We start from the raw sequence: 14,380 nt of genomic DNA, 5'->3' as shown, positions 1-14,380 counted from the left end.
CAACTCTACAGACAGAGTTTCCTTAGCTGAGCAAGAGCACACAATTCTCAATAGTTTCTGAGTATTTGAGCACAAGGGAAGAGTAGTGGATTTTTTTTGAGAGAAAATGAGAGTCTATTTATAGACTCATCCAAAGGCTCCTCCATTTTTCGTTTTCAACCTTTTTGACAGTGTTAATCGATTAGCTATAGTGGTTAATCGATTAACAACCCAACGAATACTTCAACGGCTGTAAAAACGGCTAGTTTTTCAAACGTTCACTATGTTAATCGATTAACAGGCCTTGTTAATCGATTAACACTAATCGATTAACACCCGCTGTTAATCGATTAGCACTGCACTGTCTCGCTTCTCCATGGCTCTCTGGAACAATCGATTAACACCCTCTGTTAATCGATTAACGCTAATCGATTAGCACTTCTTGTTAATCGATTAGCACTGCACAGAATTTTGCTTATGGCTTATTTTTACATCACTTTTGAATGCATACATAAAACTACTAATTTTCCTATGTTCATACAATTATTACAAAAGATTACAAGTCTTCAAAGATCATTCTTCATGAGTCTTGTTTGTTCTTGACTTGATTTGGACATCATCAAAACTTCATCTTCATCAATTTGCTAACACTATGTTTCTCTTAGGGTTATGAATATAATACTATGTCTTCCACGTTTTGGACTTTGATTCCTTGTCACTTCTTGTTCATGTTTCAAACCAGCTTGAACTTGGCTTATTTGGCTTTCTAGTCTTCCAATTACATTCTCAACCATCAATAGCTCTCCTAACAGTTCTGTTATATGAACGAATTGCATAATTAATCCCTAAACTAGGGTCATGAATAAAGCCAAACAGAAAACAACTATGAAATACTTTAAGAAATTTTGGTTGATCTTATTTTTGGTTTAATGAGATCAATTCAAACACTTTATGGAGTTGTTTAATAACCTTAATCAATATATTAATAATTATTATCGTTTATAATGCAAATGAACATAAAGGTAGGCTTAACAGAGCATGTTCTTGAAAAATGTATTTATAGAGGGAAGTATTAATTTCCATGGATAAGTGCCTTTTTGAAAACATATTTTATTTATTTTGCCTTGTTCACACAGTTGGCTTCTTTTTCCCTTTCTTGCACCTTTCCTTGTGGCAGCATTTTGAGAGAACTATTTTCCAAATCTGACTAAAGAAAAAGTGGTGCTATTAAGCTTTCTTTTAGTGCATGGGAACTTAAATTATGTCAGTGGACTTCATTGATTTGAAAATTAGTAATATGTCCTCACTATACAAATGTAGATTATACTGTTCAGTAATGTTTTTATATCTTAGCCAAACACCTTAAGAAATAGAAGAATATGAAGTGAAAAACCAATTATTGTACCAATAAATCTAACCACTTGTATCCTTCTTAAGCATTTTCTTGTTGTACATAACGATTGTCACAACAAACCACATAAGATGAACTGGATAATCACTTACTGCACCAAGAAATCAAACCACTTCAAATCATGTTAGTTTCATATTATATATTCTTAATTGATGACCTACAATTTGTTTCATATCATAAATTATATATCCTTCTTTTAACCTTTTTGTTTTCCCATGTCTTCTTTTCCAATTATGGATGTCATGCTGTATACTTATGGATGGCCTAGCTAAGGCAGAAAAAATACATGAAGCCAAACTAATCTTTGATGAAATGAAGAAAAACCATGTCAAATAAGGTAACTTGTATTTAATGAAATGATTTGACATGATAAACATCCATATAAATATCTGGTTATTCTAAGCTATTGGTTATTTCTTACATGTGGAGATGGTTATGCTCATAGTATCATGATATCAATATTATGTCGAGCTAATCTTTTCCAAAAAACAAAACAGTTAAGCAAGGATTTTGAAACCACCTTTAATAAATATGATCTAATTATATTGAATTCAATGTTGTGTGATTTTTGTACAGTAGGTGAAATGGAAAGTGTAATGGAAACTCTAAAAAAGTGGATGAACTAGCAACCAGTCCTAACTACAATACCTTCCATATTCTGTTAAAATATTTCTGCAGAGGAAAAATGTATCTATTAGCTTATCTAACCATGAAGGACATGCATGGTAAAGGCCATCAACCAGGAGGTATGGCATTTTATCCAAGTACTAATATGGAATACCTTGTATTATTGAACTTAGTCTTCCTCTTATGTGACTGAAATTTGTCCTTTTAATTTTATCATGTGTACACATTTTTTTGGATCTTTGTGGTGGCAAGTCTAGTACCTTGTTACATAAAGGTCACATGTTCAAATACTATAAGCAATGTCTTTGCTAGTGGGGTTAAGGTTGTAAACAAGTGTTCACCCTAGACCCCACTAGGTGGATGACTTATTAACCTTTTTTCAAAATTTAGGTTTTTTCCTTTCTATTACTAAGATATTGTTATTATCTTTTTCTAATGTACTAGTTATCCTAACAGTTTTACTTGATGGAAATAGTTGCGTTCTTGAAGAAAAAAAATGAAAGACCTGTAAATTAATGACTTGAAAAAGGAAACGAGTCTAAGTTGCACTTACACAATTAAGAAACTAAGAGTTGTTTCATTTGATGAAGCTACTACAATCTTATTTTCATCTAATGTTGGTTTAGTTACTAAATAAAAGTTTATAATGTCTTTCTCTCTTTATAGGAGCTTTGTTCCTCTTTAATATCCCATCGGGCATGTTGAGATGTGGCAAGAGAATGTTAACGGTTGAAAATACCATTATTTGTGATGTAATTTTGATACTAAATACACCCTTTTTCAATTAGAAACTTCCTTGGACTCATACTTTTTCATTAAGTTGAGTGAATAAGAGAGTTGAGGTTGAATTTGATGATTTTATGACTAATTCCCTTTGTTTTGATAGAAAATGAGCTAATACAGGAAGAAGAGGTGCGGTGCTAAGGATATAGAGCTCAGAAAGGCCTAGAAAATTATTAGAAGAGGGAACCACACGAAGCTTGGGCGAGCTACAAGAGGCTTGGGCGTGGAAAAATCGACGTCCGCCACCCGGGCGCCCTCCTAGGCCGCCCGAGCGAAGAACCCCTTGGCCCGAGCGAAACTGAAGGCTCAAGCCCTATGGAAGTCCACGTCCACCGCCCGGGCGCCCTAAATGGGGCACCCGAGCATCGCGCGTTGCTGATCCGACCAAGTTTTTGCTCTGTTTCGACTCTTTTGGACCGGGCCCTGTTTCTACTCTTTTCCAACTTTATTTATAAGACACAGACGCTCTAGGTTTAGTATATCTGGCTGGAGCAACACAACAGCACACTCTTCTACTCTTTGAAGGTACATCTGGAGACGAGAGCTTCCTTTTCTACTCTTAGGGTTTTACTATCTCATGCTTTTCCATTGTTCATATAGTTTCTCCATGTCTATGGGGAACTAAACTCTATTTGTTGTTGGGGAATGATGTAACCTTGTGAACTCTCATGTATTTGAATTTATATGCTTTATTCATTATTTGTTAGAGAATTCATATGGTTCTAATGTTTGCTCTATTTAACTCATTTAGTGCATGATTTATGAATTGCATGAGTGCTGGGACGTTCCTTATAATTCAGGTTCTTGTTGAATTCTCCCAAGGGTAATATTTCTCAGGGATGAGGGTATGAGTACTTGGTCGTCTTAAGCTCTTGATCTTCAGACTTAATTCTTTAGGAACACTAGGAATTGCGCAAACTAGGAATTAAGGCAAGCTTATTGCGCCAAGGGATTGGGTTCTAAGTACTTTAGTGAGTGACATTAACATTAATGCATAAAGAGGAATTCTTATATACATGAGAGAGAACTTGGTGAAATCTAACCCCAACAACATATTCATCTCATATTAAACAACATCCGTTCATTCTTGTGTTACTCTACTAATGATCAATTTGCATTCATATTTAATTTAATGTCTTTGCATTTGAAACCAACAATCTCGTTTTACTTAAGTCTTAATTAATTGAGTTATCACACAACTGTTTAGTGCCAAGAGTCCTCTGGATACGATACTTAGTCTTACCATTTTATATTACTTGTGCGATTTGGTACACTTGCCAATTCATCAACAGAGAACAATGTGCAAGTCACTTCACGAAAATATTTTTACATTCTCCTAACAGGTCATCTTTTGAAAGATGGGTATGTAGTAGTCAAAGTATTATAGGTTTAAAGAATACGTAAATCCTAGTGTTTCTCTTGTCATTGTAGTTCATCTGATGATGAAACTTGTCCTGCTTAGGATAATGCAAAATTTAATTCTCGTCCTGCCACCAAAAAATTTGTTATTACATTCATGAAGTCAAGTAACATCAATTATATAAATGATGTTATGAAGGCTCTTCATGATAGTGGCTACAACTTCGATCAAGTAATACTTGGTGGTATTTCAATTTGAATATTGTTTGGTCATCAAGAAACTAATCCTCAAGAATTCATACTTATTTGGTCGTGAGCTCATCATCATTGAGATTTTTATTTCCTAGTTTAATGAATTTGCAGGAAGGATGCAACACTAGTACAATAAGGGGAAACGACAGCGGTTATTTTTGGCTATAGGCAGCGGTTTTTGAACCGAGGCATATTCAGACGAGGTAAAAAGTCAGACACTTTTGGTCTCGGTTGTCAACCGAAGCATATAGTCCCACTCTACGGCCTCGGTTCAGACCCAACCGAGGCATATAGTCCCACTCTACTGCCTCGGGTCTCTCCAACCGAGGCAGAAAGTTGCACTGCCTCGGTTCAGGCTACAACCGAGGCAGTAGATTCTTTTTTTTTTTTTGGTCTCACATTCTGCAACATTCCCATTCACGGTTTAGTGAAAGCAAATCAAAAATGAAATGCTGAATTTTATTGAAGTTGGTCACAGCCACTTTGTGTGCAGATTTCTTTAAGCATTTAATTGTGGACCTTACATTTGGAAAACAAACTCACGGAACAAGGAGCTCACTTTCTGAATTCATAGCTGGACACATGGCTCACCTTTTTTCCTCTTTTTGACAAAAGTTGATTGAATAAACATTTGCAAAAGACAAACATGATCAAAGAAGAAAATACACGCCACATATTATGGAATGAGGGGGCCACCACGTTGAAAGATTCAAAGCTCACGGTTTCTTTGAGAGGCATCCAGCAGCTGCATCCCATTCATTCTTCATCTCACATACAAAGGAGAAGGGAGATGGTGTCCACGTTGAAGGAAAGAACTCAGCTGTAACGGCCTTGGAAGAAGAAAGGGAAGCATCTATTAAAGAAGACCATCCAGCTGGAACCATTGGAGAAACTGCAACCGTGAGTGAAGAAGATGCACACGTTGAGGGGGCGAACGGTGGCTGCAACAAGAAGATGGGAGTTCTCGGTCCTCTACTCCACCAGCAAGCTCAGCAAACAGAAGCAAGAGAAGAAGGATGGTCAAGGTTTCTTTGCAGAGCATGGTTGGCTGGAAGAGAGTGGTGTGCCACGGCCACATGTAAAAGAGAGAGTTGGATTTTCAATTTGGTAAATGGAGTGTTCTAAGCAACACGTTTCCAGTAGCTGCACACAACAAGAGAAAGGTGTCTCGGCCTGATTTCTCCCATGCAACAGCAAGCGTCAAATGGAATTGGAGCTGGAAGGGAGAGGCATACACGGCCCAAGGCAGAACTGAAGTCAATTCCAGCAGGAGTTGCTCTTGGTTGAAGATAGCAAGCTCACGGTGCAGCTTCTGATTCACACATCCATAGAGAAGCAAAGCTTGGAGGAGATGGCAGCAAAAGTGTGCAACGAGATTGAATGAAGAAGATGACAAGTTTAGGTGAGGAATGGAAGGCCCCACCTATTTTCATACGTCCAAGGAAGTGAACATTTAGCTAAGAAAGTCTTCAAAGCTACGGGTTGGAAGAATAGAAAGGAAGCTATAGGGGGACAATAGACAAAACAAGACGCTGAAATGAAGGAGGAGAATACGGGATCAGAGAAGTGCTATAAAATTGCAAGCAGCAGCAGAGAAGAAACCATTAGATTTTAGGAATTAGGAATTAGGAAGAAACCATTAAACAAACACCAACAACCTTCGTATTAGACAACTATGCCACAGGGCATTCTGGCTCTCAAAATCAGTACATTAAATCAGTTTATAATTTTCTCTGCATATATATCAATGTTCTTATTGCACCAAGTCTCAAACAATATACCATTCTCAACATTTATTCCAACTCAAAAATCAAACACAAAATAAAGAAGGTTTGGACAACTTACCGTGCAGCACCAACAGCAGGGACGAAGGAAGCACCAAAGGTGAGAAAGACGATGACAGCACAAGCAAAACCAAGGACTCCCGGCGGAGCGGCGGTCACGGTGGTGGAGCCAGCCCTTGGAGACAATAACGTCCGTGACGGCAAAGGCGAAAAACAAAGGCCTCTGGGAAGAAGACAATGGCGGTGCAGCGCGAAATAAATGAAGAAGAAAATAAATGAAGCAGCGTGCACGAAGATGAAACGAAAAAGCCTCTGGGAAGAAGAATGCAGCGCGAAGAAGAAAACGAAGAAGAAACGGTGCAGCGCGAAGAAGAAAAGAAATGGGCAGAACTTAAAAAAGCTATACAACCTCGGTTGGCAGTGATACCCGAAGCAATAAGACACTACCACCTCTTTTTTAACGTAACCGAGGCATATACTGCAAAAATCTGAAGCTTATATGCCTCGGTCCCTAGGAAAACCGAAGCCTAAAAGGGATTTCACACTGGCTGCAACCTACCCGAGGTCGTTCCTCTTGACCAGACTTGACCTTTCTGCTTCGGTTCTGCGCGCAACCGAAGCAGTATCAGCTTTTCAGACTTTTTGGCACCGGTTGTATCAGAACCGAGGCCTATACTGTCAGCAAAGTTACATCTGGCAGGCGTGGCAGGCGGAGCAGGCAGGCGTGGCAGGGTGGACCAGACTTTTTGGCTTCGGTTTTACTTGTAACCGAGTCAGTAGGGTGCTTTAGACACCGGTTTTGATTCAACCGAAGTATATACGCTGATACGCTTCGGGTGGTGTACAACCGAAGCCTATATGGCGATTTCTAAGCCTCTTTTTTTACTAGTGCAAGGACCTACTTAATATGGTGGTTCATGCTTTTATTGTGCTTGAGTTGTGGGAATATGTACAACATGAGATCACTTTTGAAGAAATTCAAAGAGGATTCCAATTCTTTCCGGGGGAAGTGGATTTTTGAGCAAGGATTTAGGCCTACGAGGAAGCAACTTCCTTTAAATGGAAAAGTGGATATTGACAAAGTTATAACTCGCATGGGTGGCTTCACAATGGTTCCATCTTTGTAAATAAAAAATATATAGCTAACTATGTTTTGCCGAATTGGGTTCCATCTTTGTAATTTTGATGTTTAATCGATGTGTTAACTTTTGAATTTTGCACAAAAGTCATTTAACTCATTTGCCTTTTGCTTTTGAACCCGTTAAAAATATACATTGTAATCTTTCTTTCATTAGTGCAGCGAGGAGGGGCTTTTACCGCGGTTATTTTTCACTATACGTCGCGGTTTACGAACCGCGGCATATTCAGCCGCGATAGTAAGTCAGAGACTTTATGCCGCGGTTCAGAACCGCGGTATATAAGTTGCAGAATATGCCGCGGTTGTTCAAAGAACCGCGGCCTAAATCCATTTAAAAAAAAAAAAATTTGTCCACTATATGCCGCGGTTGGGGTTACAACCGCGGCATATTCCCCTGCAGTTTTTAAAATTGCAGGTCTGTTTTTGTGATATCCACTACCACAAAAACAGACCTGCATATAGTAATGTCTTGAATCTCTGCAAAAGACAATTCATATTAATTAGTGTATATGAATTCAACATTTGGGAAAAAATCAAAATTTGTTAAAGTTATCAAAATTTGTTAAAGTTAACACTAATGAAGAAATCATGTTAAGAATGTAAAAGGGCATAAATACCTGGAACAGGGGCGGCGAAAAAGCTTGGTGCAACAAAGGGGAATGGCAGCGGAGAGGAATGACAGGCGTTTCAAACGATTTTGATCGGCTAAAACTGTTTTTTATCGTCAAAAATGGGAAATGACCGAACAATTTTGAGTTTAAACGGTGAAGAAACAAGGAACTGAAATGGGTGGTCGACGGGAGAAGAAAACTCGAAGTCCAGAGTGTCTGCGCGAACAAGACGACATTGTTCCAAAGTTTTATTTTTTAACTCTGACTGGGGAATCTACCGCGGTTCACTACTTAACCGCGGTAGAAGATGGCATTTTTAAAATTATTTTGAAACTATATGCCGCGGTTCGGAGCATCCGCGGTAGAAGATGACATTTTTGAAATTATTTTTAAACTATATGCCGCGGTTCGGCGGCAACCGCGGTAGAAGATGGCATTTTTAAAATTATTTTGAAACTATATGCCGCGGTTCGGCGGCAACCGCGGTAGAAGATGGCATTTTTAAAATTATTTTGAAACTATATGCCGCGGTTCGGCGGCAACCGCGGTAGAAGATGGCATTTTTAAAATTATTTTTAAACTATATACCGCGGTTGCCCTCCGAACCGCGGTATATTCCTCTAAATATACCCCCTGTAACTTCTGAAATTCTCTGACTGGCAGAGAAGTTGAGACGTTACAGGGGTATATGCCGCGGTTCCCCAGAGAACCGCGGCATATACCCCCTGTAACTTTTCAAATTCTCTGACCCAGTCAGCACCTGCAATAAATTGGCAGGGTATATGCCGCGGTTGTGCAGAGAACCGCGGCATATACCCAGTTATTTAATTTTTTATTCATACATGGCGTCAAAGGCAATGGTTGACTGGGGTATATGCCGCGGTTCCCAGTAGAACCGCGGCATATATGTTCGTTTTATTTACAAAACTGCCACCGCGCACCATTATGCTGCGGTTTTCGTTGAACCGTGGCATAATGTGCGCTGTAGAAAGCCTTTTTTTTACTAGTGTTTCAATTTAAATTAATTTTTTTTATGTTTATATATTTAAGATGTTATGACAATATGTCTTCTTCATATGTGCAAATTAAAAATTGATACATCACAGTTTAACAAACATAAATGAAACACTTACTGCACCAAGAAATCATAGCACTTGAACCCTTGTTGACTATTTTTTTTTCATGTACAAAATGATAAATACAACTAACTACATAAGCTAAATTGGATAATCATTTACTTCACCAAAAAATGACACATTGGCAACTTCCCTCTTCATCTTAAGCATTTTGTTAATTGTACATAATCATATTAACAAATAACCATATAACACCCACTACATAACTAGTTATTGTACCATTAAATGTGATAAAATCTATATCATCAAGAACCACTACAAATGTTGTACATAACGGCTTTCAAAGAAAACCACATATCCTTGATTGGATAACCACTTACTGCACTAATTCATTTGACCCTTAATATTCATTGTAAACATTTTGTTAGTTGTACGTAACCAGCTAAACAAATAACCACATAACATTGATTACATAACCAGTTACTGCACCAATAAATGTGATAAAATCTATCTTGAAGAACCACTACAAATGTTGAACATAACAACTTTCACAGAAAATCACATAACCTTGATTGGATAACCACTTACTGCACTAACTAATATGACCATTGATATTCATCTTAAGCATTTTTTCAATTGTACATAATCAACTTAACAAATAACCACATAACACTAACTACATAATCAGTTACTGCATCAATAAATGTGATGAAATTTATCTTCAAGAACCACTACAAATGTTGTACATATTGACTTTCACAAAAAACCACATAACCTTGACTGAATAATCACTTACTGCAATAATTAATCTAACCACTAAAATTCATCTTAAGCATTTTGTTAGTTGTACAAAACCAGCTTAATAACTAACCACATAACTTTCACTACATAACCAGTTAATATACCAATAATTGTTTGACATAACTTGGGTCCAAATTATGAGTCACTCATACAACCTTAGACCAAGCTGACTTCACTTTGTTTAAATATTCTACAATCAATTTCATTGATGTTTTGCCATTCTAATCACACATACACAAAATTGGTGGTCCATAGTCATTTTCTACCATTTTTATTGTTCCAAAATATTCTAAATTTTATATTAGCTATTGATTTTTGTAAATCCATTAATCGAAAGGAAGTCTATTTGTAGTAATCAAGGCAATGGTTAGGTCAAAATTAGCTTATTGTTTGCTAAAATGAAAAGTCACTTCCAAAACCACCAAAACTGTCAAAATTTGTTGTAAGTTGAACCAATGATTTCATGAGTGATTAATCTGTTTTTGTGATCTATTTTGAACTGTATCAAAAGTTAAAGTCAATATAATTGCTTCAATTAAGCTATTCATAATGTCATAAAGTAAAAAACACTTGAAACTTATGCAGTTCAAAATAAGAGCCCCTAAGCTCAAATTGAAAAATATGTAGTTTTGCCTACTTTATTGAGACATTTCATCCAACAGTTTTGCTTTTAAGACTTCCAATCATTATTTAGATAATTTGGGACCATGGAATGTAGGTCGCTCCAAAATATCCAAACAACAACGAAAAACATAAATAACACTGATAAAGGACGTGTAAAAATGGAAGCAGGAAATTCACTTCCAAAGACAAGAACAATGAACCACAAACAACCATAATCCAACAAAAATTAGAAAACCCTAAATCCAACAAAACAGTGAACACCCACAATAAAAAAAATAAATCACTAACACCCTCAATCGAACAACGAAACGCAAGAACATAACTTTTTATACAAAACCCCAAAAGCAATGTCACTCTCTCACTGTTATTCACACACCATTTGAAATAATCCAAACATATATTCTAAGAGAAACAAAAATAGAAGAAAGTTTTATGATTGTGGAAAGAAGACTATGAGTTTCGACTCAATGAAGGAGAGAAAGGGGTAAAGGGGATGGGTTTTGAAGTGAGAACAAAAGAGAAAAAAAAAATAGAAGAAACTTGTCAATATGAAAAGAATAATAGAAAACTTTGTTTTTTTTCTTCCAACATTATCCTTACTGGATATTCATTGATGTTGGGACCCACACCGTGTCACTTGTAGGATTTCTTTGGCGTGTCAAAGTATTATTATTGAAAAAAGAAATTGATAGCTCTATTTATTGGGTTCAAATACCGGAATACTACTTGTAAGAAGTAATTCTTCATTTAAAAAAGTTAAACTACTAAATAGATGTTGAAACTTCATATTTGGAAAAGTCGAGTCCTTTGAGGGGCCTTGACTTATTGGGCCAAGTACATAAAATAATAATACATAATGTGAGTTATCAACGTATCATAATTAAAAAGAAAACAAAAAGAAATTGATGATGAGACATATATTAGTGGTGAATAGAGAAAAAGACTTTATGTTCACAACTCTTCTTTCTCTCACTACCTAACAATTATTAATATTTGGTTTAATCCTTTTCCACATCCCTATTTATGTACGAATGTCTCAGATGGGTCCTCGTTTTCTAAAGTGTATCAAAATGGTCCTTAATTTTCAAAATTGATATCAATTGAGTCCTTTCCGTTAAGTTGGCTGGACGGCGTTAAAAAAATTGATGAGTGGATGCTGAGATGACGAACAAACGCTCGTCCACCAGCGAACGAACGCTCGTCCACCAGCGAACGAACGCTCGTCGACCTCTTACTGTTGGACGACCGTTCGTTCCACACTGGACGACCGTTCGTTCGGGGGTCGACGAGCGTTCGTTCGCTGGTGGACGAGCGTTCGTTCGCTGGTGGACGAGCGTTCGTTCGTCATTTCAGCATCCACTCATCAATTTTTTTAACGCCGTCTAGCCAACTTAACGGAAAGGACTCAATTGATATCAATTTTGAAAATTAAGGACCATTTTGATACACTTTAAAAAACGAGGACTCATCTGAGACATTCGTACATAAATAGGGATGTCGAAAATGATTAAACCTTAATATTTCAATAAATCGACAATTTAATAACAAATCTACCCTTTCTTATATGCTTTTTTCTCTTAAAAGGTCAACCTCGTTTATCACTCACCCTATTATATATGATAAAAGTGTTTAAAATAAGTTCTTTTATAAATATTAACAATAAGAACCGGAATAACTTAAGTATTCTATTTATAAATATATAATATACTTTGTCGATAAAAAAAATATTTAAAATAAACTTTCAAGATATTGATCAATATGTAACAAAAACTTTAAAACAATTTTTTAATATATTTGAAATTTTGAAGTATATGACATGACACACCACTATTTCTTTACTCCAAGTGGTATTAGTCTAGTTCTTTAAACAAGATTCAGATAATATATACCTAGTGGATTGAAAACGAAAACTTAAACAAATGGTGAAGGAAAAATACATGATTCTGTCCACACACATGGTCATAAAAAGTGACTTCATTTCTCTCTCTTACCATCTCAATGGTAGCTAACAAAATAAGCATAAACAAATCTACCTCCATTCGCCATCCATGGCCATCTCAAGAACTCATCATCATGCTTTTCTCCTCCCTTCACCAGGAATGGGTCACATAATCCCAGCCCTAGAACTTGCCAAGCGTTTAGTCACTCACAAAATCATTCCCAAGCTCACCTTCTTTTACACTCCAATAGCAAACTCTAATCCCTCCAAAGCTGAAACCCTAGTTCTTCACTCAGCCATCAAGGAAAACCTCTTTGATATAATCCAACAGCACCCACTTGACCTCACCAGCGAAGTTGACCCCGATGCCTCTGCAGAAGACAAAATAGCAATCTTAATGCATGAACTCCCACTCCTCTTTGTGTCCACAATCTCCACCATGAACCTCAACCCAACCATCATCATCACTGATTTCTTCATATGCCAAGCTCTACCTCTAGTCCAAAATCTAAACCTACCCATGTTTGCTTTTTCGCCGACTAATGCGTGGCTCGTTGCGCTTGGTCTTCACACCCCCACTTTGGACAAACAAATACAAGGAGAATATGTCGATGAGATTGAACCAATCTCAATCCCTGGTTGCAAACCCATATATCCCAAAGACATGTTCGATATGTTGAAAGACAGGACACATAGGTTGTACCGTGAATTTATTGGCGCGTGTGAAGGAGCAGCATTGGCTAATGCTATCTTTGTGAACACGTTTCATGAGTTGGAACCTAAGACACTTGAAGCACTTGGTAGTGGAGGAATTAGCACGGTGCCCGTGTACCCGGTTGGGCCAATAATAAGGGAACCAAGCCCAAGAAGCCCGAGCCCAAGCCCGAGCCCGAGTAGTGATGAGGGAAAGAGAAGTGAAATTGTTGAGTGGCTAAACAGGCAAGAAGAAGAGTCAGTGGTATTTGTATCACTTGGGAGTGGATACACTATGTCAGGTGAAGAAATCAAAGAGATGGCATTGGCGTTGGAACTAAGTGAAAACAAATTTGTTTGGTCTTTGCGTCCGTCCGTCAACAAAGCTGGCCATGATCACTATCTCACAGCAGGTTAGTGGTACAAAGTCTCATCGTATTTAATATCTTCGAACGCAACTTTCTATAAATCTTGTAAACTTTTGCTTGAATTTCATATTCCAGTGGTTAAATCTTTCACGTTGGTCATGGGACCACAAGGTTTTTCAATTATGTAACTTTGCACATGCTTTGTAACTTTCAAGACTTTGGTGTATGTGCAATATTGATGGAGTGATGGTGATGCTCACTTAGTGGTGTAATGGCTTGATTGAGATAGGAAGATGATTTTGAGGAGCAAGCAAATATAATACACCGTAGAAAAGAAGAGAGGAGGGGCTGTGTTATCCTTTAATATTGGTTCTTCTGCAGGTGATGAAACTGGAAGTACTACTAGCACAGTGTCTAATGTTGAAAAATCAGATTTGTTTCCTGATGAGTATCATCGCATACAAAGGAATGGGATTGTGATCACAGATTGGGCACCACAGTTGGACATTTTGAAGCATCCATCAATTGGTGGTTTTGTGTCACACTGTGGATGGAACTCTGTGATGGAGAGCGTTTCATGTGGGGTGCCAATAGTTGGATTGCCTATTTTTGCAGACCAAATGATGAATGCTACAATGCTTGTGGAGGAAGTTGGCAATGCAGTTCGAGTAAAGGCTTCACCATCAACCAACATGGTTCAAGGGGATGAGTTAGGAAAAGCAATAAGGAAGATAATGAATAAGGATGATAAAGAAGGATGTGTCATAAGAGAAAGAGCTAAACAACTCAAACACTTAGCAGAAAGAGCTTGGTCTCATGATGGTTCTTCTTATTCTGCACTTTCCAAAATAGCTCTCTGAAATGGCTTGGTATACTCTGTTTGGTGGAAGAAATTCTATTATGAAATAACCAATTGCTATCTTATTTGGTTTGAA

At 37.4% G+C, this 14,380-nt stretch overlaps 1 protein-coding gene across 1 annotated transcript; it reads left to right on the top strand.

The window, feature by feature from the left end:
- Positions 1–12,373: 12,373 nt before the first annotated feature.
- Positions 12,374–14,380, top strand: LOC108347206 (UDP-glycosyltransferase 72D1). Its single transcript, XM_017586367.2, has 2 exons — positions 12,374–13,490; positions 13,827–14,380. Exons 1-2 carry the CDS (start codon positions 12,494–12,496, stop codon positions 14,303–14,305), a joined length of 1,476 nt encoding a protein of 491 aa, XP_017441856.2. The 5' UTR covers positions 12,374–12,493; the 3' UTR covers positions 14,306–14,380.

The sequence above is a fragment of the Vigna angularis genome, chromosome 9 (assembly GCF_016808095.1).
Source record: "Vigna angularis cultivar LongXiaoDou No.4 chromosome 9, ASM1680809v1, whole genome shotgun sequence".
In the NCBI taxonomy this organism is placed as follows: Eukaryota; Viridiplantae; Streptophyta; class Magnoliopsida; order Fabales; family Fabaceae; genus Vigna; species Vigna angularis.
Note: the sequence above shows the minus strand (reverse complement) of the source record. Positions and strands in the feature narration are given on the sequence as shown.